This window comes from Montipora foliosa, chromosome 13, assembly GCF_036669935.1.
Source record: "Montipora foliosa isolate CH-2021 chromosome 13, ASM3666993v2, whole genome shotgun sequence".
Taxonomy (NCBI): domain Eukaryota; kingdom Metazoa; phylum Cnidaria; class Anthozoa; order Scleractinia; family Acroporidae; genus Montipora; species Montipora foliosa.
Genome location: NC_090881.1, coordinates 40,928,083 through 40,938,082, shown reverse-complemented (window position 1 = coordinate 40,938,082; position 10,000 = coordinate 40,928,083). Strand labels below are relative to the sequence as shown.

The window sequence follows — 10,000 nt, the reverse complement described above, 5'->3', positions numbered from 1 at the left end:
GTCCATGTTGATCAACCTCTGCAAAGCCAAAAGAAACAACAACAACAATCAAGTAGAGCACAAATTCTTGGTTTTTCTTGAGACATCAAAGCGGCTATGTTGATGTAGTTGTTTAAAGTAAAAAACAAAAACAGCAATAGACTAGCAACCTTTGTGGCATGATTATGGTGCTGCAGGAAGAATCCCCCTACAGGAAGGGGTTTCTCTCCACAAACTGAAATAATAATCTCTAGTAAAGCGGGTAATTGGGGGGAATATTGTGTGTGTGGATGGCGAGTTGGGGTAAAATCATAGCCAAAAATTAGTCTGTAAAACGAGGGAGAGAAATTCACAAAGCAACCTCTCAACCTCACGGTGGAGTTAGCAAAACAAAACAAACTCTGTGTGAAATCATAAGTAGAGCACAAATCCTTGGTTTTTCGTAGGACATCAAAGCGGCTATGTTGATGACCAACAAAACATGGGCCGTCTCCTTGGTGTCCTTGAGTTAAACTCCTTTTATTTTTTTGTTTTGTTTTATTTATGTTGAAAACAGGTGATAGTTGATAATGACATGAAACCCAAGACCAAACGTTTCTAATTATTGCTTGCAATGGCGATGGGATGAGGTACTGATACTATCATCTTTTAGACGTTGTGGTAACATATAAAACAATAATACTTGCTAAAGAAGACACACTCCTTATTATGATGTAATACTAATTAAAGGTGTCAAAAGCAACAGAAAATACATAAAAAACCCATATATATATTTTGCATGAAAACGCTTAAATCTAAAAAAAAGGAATTCAGTAACCACCATTTTTTGCTGTAAATTGGTCGGCAGGGCTAAAGTAAAACTCTCCACAAAACAATCTGGAGTGGATTCAGAGCTACGTGAAATATTCCAGTTGTTAAGATAGCTCTGAATCCACTCTACTGGTTTTTTTTTAACTTTTCAGAGTTTCTATTTGCTCTCCAGTAATAGAAAAATGGGGCTTACCAAGTGCGTTTCTGAAATCACCATTACAGAAAAAAATCTAGGGTTTTGGATGAGTTGCCTGTTGCTATGGTAACTAATAAAGCCACACTATTAAGTGCATTTTGTTAAGCAATAGTTACTTTTTTTCATGAAACTAGAGCGGTTTTCAAATGAGTGTCGTAAAACCAAAACCAAAGTAATTACTTTGGCCAATCAAAAAGGACGGAGACAATCCGGTAAACCAATCAAAACTCGAAGTAATTACACGTAGCCGACACAAAGCGCGGGAAAATGTGCACGCGCGAGCCATGATTGGTTTTGGTTTCACTTCTGATTGGTTGAAAATTTGGCGCGAGAACTTTGAACCAATCACTGAATGAAGTAATTATAAACCAAAGCAATTCGCTAATTACTTTCGACACTCAATTGAAAACCACTCTATAACATAACTACTTTGGTGATACAGTGCTGTAGAGTCAGTCCTTAGAATAATGCAGTTTCTTGTGAACGTTTTGGAACTAGTTTGAACCTCTGAAGATGATAATATGGGAATAAACGAATCTAACAATCTTGAGTTGCTTTTCTTATACTTAGTGCTCCACTTAATTAGATCCACACCTTATGTTGATTTTCCATCTTTTTCAGCTTGTCTTTCAAATTAAGGAATGTTGGTCTGGCAATGGGGTCTTCCAACCAGCAAGACATCATTATTTTGTACCTGCAAGGAATAGAACAGAGATTTGGACAAAAGATATCATTTATGAAGGAACAATGTATTAAAGACATACATTTGAACTGCCGGAATGAAACAAGTTAAGTGTTGAGATCATCACACTACGTTGTAGCTCCCACCAAGGTGATCTGGTGACGTAATGTGGAAGACTGGGAAGAAAAATTTTAACGCCGTATCCATTTCCATGGCCAAAACTCAACAGATCATTCGGTGTCTCCCACATTTCCTGTTACTGAATGAACATTCAAGAGGAAACCGCCGAGATCTAACCTCGCCTCTGCCATGTTGAATTCGGAAATAACATTCAAGGCCGCGCGCGGTTGTGGGATACGGCGTTAAAATTATTCTCTCCAGTTCTCCGAATTACGTCACCAGTCACCTGGCAGATGGCTTGAGAGCTCAATTGATTAAGCACTGCATCAAGGCAGTATAGCAGAGGTCATGGATTCGAATCCCGTTCAAGACTGAATCTTTCAGGCCTTCCTTTCGCTACTACTATAGTAGCGTGTATAGCTCCAATGATCTTAAAACTGAACTCGTTTCATCTATATTGTTATGACTGTTTGATCTTTTTGAGCAATAGGAAGCGCGCTCACCTTTTTCATGGTAATCTCCTTCAAATGTGAATGGCCAAAGGATACGTAATATGTCAAAAACGAGTGCGAGTGTTTCATGAGGGGTTCCAAACACTGAGAAACAGATGAAAGCACGACGCCGTAGGCGGCGTACTTTTAATGTTTCGAGGTGTTTGGAACCCCGGATGAAACAAGAAGCACGAGTTTTTGAATGACTTCTCAACCTTATGAGTGTAATGTGGTGATCTTTTCTTTTATCAGACAAGTGATAGTAATTTGTAAAGGAAATGAATATTCAATATTTGGGTGGGTTTAAAAGGTAGAACGTTCGAATAAATTTACATAATAGGGCGTGATGGAGAGCGAGTCAGAATCACGTCGTTTTCGCCTGCCAAAATCGTCTTCCCAATAAGTGCATCGGTTAACGAGGCCGTTCCAGTTTCAACTAAATATAAAAAGAAATTGGGCTGCTAAGACTTTCGTGGAATGGCTGAGGCTATAGAAGAGAGTTTTAGAATGCAGTGGACTGACTCTTCACAAGAAAGGTTCAAGCCATTTTTGACATGGATGCTCTTTCGCAGAACTATTAGGTATCCAAATTCGTTTTAAACCTCTAGACGCTAACGATGAAAGGTACTACAAAAGTTGTATCTTAAATATTCGGGAAATTCAAAATGCATTGGGTTCTGGTAGATGATTTGTTTCTTTTTCCCCGAAGGTTTATTAGTATAAACGTTGATTAAAACTCAAGCGTCTCGACCAGTGTTTTGATCATTTTTTAAACTAACTCAGACGTTACTTGTTCTGTAGTTTTATTGCGTATCAAGATACATATGCACCTGACTACAATGGGGCACTCAGTTTGGGTAAAAACTTTATGAATTATTAACGAGTTTGAGAAGGTTTTATCAGAACCAATTAAAGGCTGCTGTTATCATCCTATCTGCATGATAACGGTTTCTTATGCAGCAATCAAGGGTTATAGTTACAATTCATTGTCCACGTGTTGTGGTTTTGGCATCCTGTATCCTTCTCGAAGCAAATTTGTAATTTTTCTGCCATCCATCCGAGGATAGGGTGATCCACCTCAAAAGAAAAGACCATTTTGCATTTGTCATGTTGAACATTCTGAAAATTAGATATACCATCTGCTCTCCATTATTGAGAACTTTTCTGTGATATTCAATCATCGGTTTAAATTTTATACTGTAAATTAGATAAAAATCATCTCTCCATAAAAACTATATAGTTTTCTCAATTCTAAATGCCATCCGTGAGGTAGATGGCCGCAATTTAACAATGACCTTAGGGATAGGCTTACCTATGGTGAAAATTTCGTAAAGAAGAACTCCAAAGCTCCATCTATAAAAATGATAAACAAGACTGAATAAGATATTTAATGTGCTAGCATCAATCACTTCATCAACCCTGTCTTTCTTCTTTTTTGCTCTTCTTAGGATTCTGAAGGGTACACGCATTGTTTTATAAAACATAGAATTTGACAAGTTAAGGTCTCGTCATAGGTTCTAATATCAGTATTTATGCTACTTAGGAATTATGGAATTAATATCATTTTAATGCACCTTGAAGATAGTTTTAAATTCAAGAAAATATTCTTTCCTTTGAACATTTTATGTACTGTCATGACCTCGAGCCAATATTCAACAGCACGCCTTATCACGCTCAGTTAGTAAGAGGTGAGTTATGCACGGTAAAATAGAATAAATTGTTTTAAAAAAATGCTTCATTTCCTCTATATGAGGTCGTTTGTGTGCATTTTTGAGCAGCAAGCCACAAAATTACTGCAATAAAAATTTTGAACATGCGCCAGTAAGTATATAAATGACGCGGTGGTGTTAAGCGACGGTGTGAGTGCGAGAACTTACACATCACTCTTGGTTGTGTAAGTTCCATACATAAGAGCTTCGTATGCCGTCCATTTTACAGGAAGGCGGCCCTAGCGTTTGTAGAAAAAGAAATCATCTCAAATATTAATCGTCATTCATAAAGATACAGTCCTCATGCTGAAAGAAGAAAAAAACATATTAGCATTTTTTGCTTACTTTTCCTCTTTTTCCTAACAATCTGTCTCTGGGTTTTCAAGTCCTAAAATTATTTGCTTTATCATCGCCGCCATTTTGGTGCCAATAGAGTTTTGGTAAGTTTTTTTTTTCATTTACAGCACCAGCTTGGGAGGGATATCAATTTTGGTAACGTGCAGACCCGTCCACATCAAAAGCAGGACTGCACATGTGAAACCCGACATTCCTTCATTCCACCAACAAAGAACAAGTTTACTTGGAAAATAATCAATTGAGTATTATAATTTAAGGTATTTCAGGAAAAAAAAACTAGGAAGCTCTTAGAAGGTCAGGTATTCTCGACTTTTCCTTACAGTTCTTAAGTAGAATAAGATGAAGCTTTTTTCAATCTCCCACCTCTGCAAACCATTCATCCAATGTTTTAACTTTTTAAAAGAGTGTTACCTAACATGCAAGTTTTTCATTTTGTTGAATTGCAAGCACACGGTTGAAAGTTACAAACACAGGCCATTTTTTACATTACTCGCTTATGAAGATGTTTACTTTTTCTAGATTGAATAGGGTAAACGAAGGCAAGTTTCCTTTTGCGATGCAGTCTGTGCTCTGCTTTCTTAGTAATTTCTCACTATACCTTCGTCTTCCTTTCATAAATGTTTTCCTGTTGCACATCTCTGGCCATTCCAAAGTCTGTCACTTTACAAGTCTCTCTTTCTCCAACCAGCACATTACGAGCGGCAAGATCTCTATGAATGATCTGCGGTAGAACACGGTGTTATTGAGGAAAGACTTTGTAGCTCCATGAATGAATAGAGAAAGACTCGATAAAATCACCTTGAGTTCGTAACTTTACTATGGCTCTTTTCGTCTTGACAGACGGTCAAAGCTTGGAAGCATGCGTATGAACTTACTTTAGGTAACTTGGTAACTTTATAATGCTATTAATGGTGAAATTTCTTTGAGTTTGCCAAACGTCATCCTTGAGAAAAGCTGACCTATGAGTACTTTGCGCCGTTTAAGATCTACGACGTAACAGCGACAAAACCGTCACAAATTTAGTTAATGAGCAAAAACAATACCCAGGTGGAAATCTTATTAAGATCTTGTAAGATCTTACAAGATCTTGTAAGAATCTTGTAAGATGGGCATTAAGATGAAAATCTTAATAAGATCTTGTTTAAGATCTTTGATCTTAATAAGATCTTAATACATTTGCTTAACAAATTTTGATAAAAAAATTTAAGGTTGCTGATGTTTTCGATCTTGTAAGATCTTAAAAAAATCTTACCAAATCTTAACAAGATCTTAGGACTACCTTACGCGATCTTACTGAAAAAGATCTTACAAGATCTTAATAAAAATCTTACAAGATCTTAGTAAAAATCTTACAAGATCTAGCAAACATCTTACATAAGATCTTAGTAAAATCTTACAAGATCTTAGCAAATATCCCACAAGATGTAGTAAGAATCTTACAAGATCTTAGCAAAGATCTTACAAGATATAGTAAGAATCTTAAATAAGATCTTAAAAAAGATCTTAAAAGATCTAAGTAAAGATCTTACTTAAGATGTTGGTGAAGATCTTATAAGACCTTAGTACACATCCTAGAAGATCTCATGTAACGTCTTGTCAGGAGCCCATTACCCGAAGCCTCCATCTTCCATATTAACCCTCTGAGTCAACCCTGTCCTGTATCATTCTATTTTTAGAAGCACCCCACAGGGGGGCTTTACTGGGTGTTTTCACAGTAGCTGATCATAACAGACCTATGGTCAGCCATTTATTACGTCACATACGTATGTGATGTATGTGAACCACTTCACATATGTTCCCAGTCACATACGTCACGTAAGTCACATATGTCAAAATGTAGTAGTTACGGGACAGGGTTGACTCAAGGGTACAATACAGATGGAAGCTCCGGGGAAATGGGCTCCTGGTCTTGTGAGATTTTTGTAAAAAATGCTGCAAACTAATCTTAAGAAAGACCTTACAAGATCTTAGTATACTTATAATGATCAGCATTCACTTGGGCTGGACTGGGGGGCTTTTCATTTTTTAAGTCAAATTAAACAAGTGTTAAAGTTAATTTCCTTTTAGCCTGCGTAGCAGGCGCTTAAGGGGAAGGGACAGGGAAAGAATTCGGGAAGAAAACGACTGCATGGGAAGACTGGGGAGAGAGGGAGCCAAAAAGGCTTTGCTTGCATTGCAGGCCTTGCGCACTGGTCATTCACTGACAGGCAAATTTCATCCTCCACAGGATACTGACAACTGAAACAGCTGACATGCTTTTTGAAATGAAATCCTACATGCTAGAGTTATTTTTCAAATAAGGTATCCTGATGAAGGGCACTTGTTTTCTTATGGAAGGCATGACTTAATAAGCTTAAGTACACTATGCACTGCTCGGGAATACAGGTTGTGTTTTTGCTTCAAACCTTGAAGTTTTTGGCTGAAATTGATGAGCCACCATACAGCAGTGAGCTGCATTCTTCCTGATCAAAACTAGTAGAAGAATTAGAGGTGTGGCTTGCAAATAATGAGAATAAATTAATTAAAACTTGACACACTTTTTTACCTATAATATTGCTGTAAGATCTTTTCTTGAAGTTTGTGAAATGAGCAACAAGGCGAGAGAGAATTTCAGCAACTTTGCAAGATACATTTGAAGACAATATGACAGAAGTACCATATTTACCCATGTATAAGTCGACCTTTTATGGCCTCAAAAGAAGCTCCAAAAATCGCCTTCGACTTATACACGGGTCAAAGATTTTGAGCCAAGTTCCAGCTAAGTAATTTATTCAAAATTAACATAATAATGTTGTCTTGGGCATAATGAACGCAGTGGACAAAAGCCACGTAAAAGACTTCAAAATGAAAAGACTTCAAAACGAATGTAAGAAATTCCAGTTGAAATGAAAAAGGATTTGTCCAACTCTAAATGTTGAAGATACTCACAAGCACAAATATGAAATAGACACTGGAAATTTTCGTTTTCCAAAGGCAGAAAGCTCTAAAAGGCATTTCTGATTCTTCGAATAAAAACACGATCGTTCAACGGCTAATATTATAAGACACCAACAGTCTACTGAACGTTTTAAAATGGAATTTCATAAAAGTGTTTTGTGAAAAGCTTTTTTAGTAAAAATTATTTCAGTCATCTCCATTTCTGATTGTGCAATAAACTGTTTTGACAAACCACTTTGGTTGTGTATACTAGTTTTTGTAGATCTTGGTCTTTTGACTGACTGTGTGATATAAAAATAATTTAAGATTCTGGCAAAGTCTTTGTTTGAGACCAAAGATCACAACTTACAACAAACTTCCCTTGCATTAGGAGCACGGCCAAAAACCCGGCTAGCCTGGCAAAGGCTGGCCAGGCCAGGCTTACCGGGAAAATGCGGCCTGGTAAAGCCTAGCAAGCATGGCCACAGCCAAGCTTTCTCGGCAACCTTGGCCACCAAAGCTTGGCCTTCCTGGCCTTGTTACTTCCAAGGCCGAGCTTTCTTGGCAACCCTGGTCAAAAAAGCCTGGCCTTCCAGGCCTTAAGATTCAAGCCAGGCTTGACCAGGCTTTTTTGAATTTCCAGGCCAAAAATGTTTAAGTCTTTAAGATTACAGACATTGACTGCAATTTCATAGTGACCAGTGACCTTAACCAAACTCTGTGGGCTCAATTGAAGTGTCTTTGAAGTAACAATCTTTAATAAAATGGCCTTGATGATGTCTTCCAAAATACGATAATGTTTTGGTTTAACGGCCAATTATATTTAATGTAGCGACATAAACATTATATTATATCTCACACTTGAACATGAACATTATATTGACTTTTCCTAAATTTGACACCCGAAACTAAACCTTTGCATGATTATTCTTAGATGTACAGTCTCTGATAAAAGAGCTATGTAAATGATTATTTGAAGTCCTTCTCATTCTATCATGCTAAAGTACAGCTGTAGTACTTAAAATTTCATGTTTTAAAGCAATTTAAACTGTCACACTGTTCGGCCAAAGCCTGGCCTTCCCGGCCTTCCAAGATTTTTAAGCCAGGCTTTGCCAGGCTTTTCTGGATTTCCAGGCCTAATTTTTGCTTATTGAACTAGCTAAAAGGGCAATGTGGACTAGGATTTTATGGGAATCTTTAAGATTTCCACTCAATGATTCAATTTGAGGGTCACTTGTGTGAGTTGAGATTCTTGAGAATTTTGTGCAATAGTACTGAACGTGCCACTGAGACAATAATCAAAGTTAAGTGCAACTTTAGGATTTGATTTCATCTGGTGCCTTGAAAAAATGAGCTTTAACTTCAACCTTCAATACATGTATAACAAGGTTTGGTCTTATTCAAAGCATGCCTGTGTGAATACGATATTTTTCGAGTTAATTCACTACTCGTAATATATGTACTTTGCTTAAACAATGTCCTTTAAAGGCCCCAAACTTTGAACATAAAATCACTCTGTACACGGAGAAATGAAAAAGAAAGCTTTTATTTTGATGTATTGTATAGATTGTGACAAATATCATCAACGGATTACCTTGTTTGATGCTCTCATAATCGGCCTTATTCCAAAAGGAACATGATGCATTACTCTTGAAAATTACACACTCCAAGTCAGTACTAATAATCCTTTCAATGAACTCCAGTATCTTTCAAATCTTGCCCATTTATAATGAATCGGTGGAAAGATTGTCATCCTCCGCCATCTTGAATAACACGTGAGAGACCGGACTGGAAACTAGTGAGCCCTTTTCGTTTTGGTCAGCAGTCAGTGGTAACCAGTCCAGCTCAACGTCCAACTCTTACAGATTTTGGGCGGTTTTATTCGAACGTTAATGTATCTACGATCACACTTTTTGCACGGTGACGATTTCTTGGTTAGGTTGACTCTTTAAATCCGGATCCAGGCAAGGAAATGCTTACAACAACTCAAGTAAAAAGGTAAGCGTTAACTTTAAGCGAATAACGCTTGATTTGATGCCTTATTGTCTTGAAAATGAGGAACGGTTTACCTGTATTTAGAATTCACATTTTCACACCTTCGAGTCAATTTGTGAAGCAAGGATAGTCAATTTGGCTTAAATGCTATAGCCCTGTAAAAAAATTCGTAAACCTGTAATGAAAAATAATGAAGTTTTAGAACAAATGGTGAAGCAAATGATTTGGAAAACAAGTGCTCATACCGCAAGTTATATGTATACGATTGACAAATGATTCCTTCTCGTAAAAATGCTAAATGCTGTCACTTTGACTATTGTAATCAATGCAGAAAATGCCTGGCAAAGCTATTATTGACGTTTGTAAGTAAAGGGATCCAAATTTATGAGTTTACTCTTACACAATTTAGCTGCAATAGAAATAATCAGTGATTTAGAGGAATTACTACATGCATCATTGAAGTATAATAATACTGTATATGCTGTATTTTTTTAAGTTGCCATGAAAGAGCAGAAAGAGACACGTCCTGAAAAAAATCTTCGATGGGACAGCAGGGAAAGTTCCTTTACAGCAGACAAAAATGCTTAGCAACCAATTCTGTCTCCTCCACCAGTTATGGTTTGATGTATTTAAGGATCTCTCTTTGCAGACTTGTTAGAGTTCTGTGGTTTATCTGAAATGTTTAACAGCTTTTTTCGTATTTAATTTTAAAACAAGAACCCAATCCAAATATTTTGACATGAAT

General features: G+C 37.0%; 1 protein-coding gene across 2 annotated transcripts in view; it reads right to left on the bottom strand.

Annotated features, from left to right (window-relative positions):
* LOC137982362 (fibroblast growth factor receptor 2-like) overlaps positions 1–10,000 on the bottom strand; it is a 97,364-nt gene that overhangs the window by 1,135 nt on the left and 86,229 nt on the right. Inside the window, exons 14-19 of one of the 2 annotated variants that reach the window (XM_068829465.1) lie at positions 4,943–5,065; positions 4,156–4,226; positions 3,591–3,631; positions 3,259–3,355; positions 1,580–1,679; positions 1–18 (exon numbers count right to left, since the gene is read on the bottom strand). The exon at positions 1–18 is cut by the window's left edge and continues 1,135 nt beyond it. In XM_068829465.1, the coding sequence (XP_068685566.1) occupies positions 1–18; positions 1,580–1,679; positions 3,259–3,355; positions 3,591–3,631; positions 4,156–4,226; positions 4,943–5,065 (450 nt within the window). The remainder of the gene's footprint in view (positions 19–1,579; positions 1,680–3,258; positions 3,356–3,590; positions 3,632–4,155; positions 4,227–4,942; positions 5,066–10,000) is intronic. The other variant, XR_011118672.1, reaches the window with a different exon arrangement.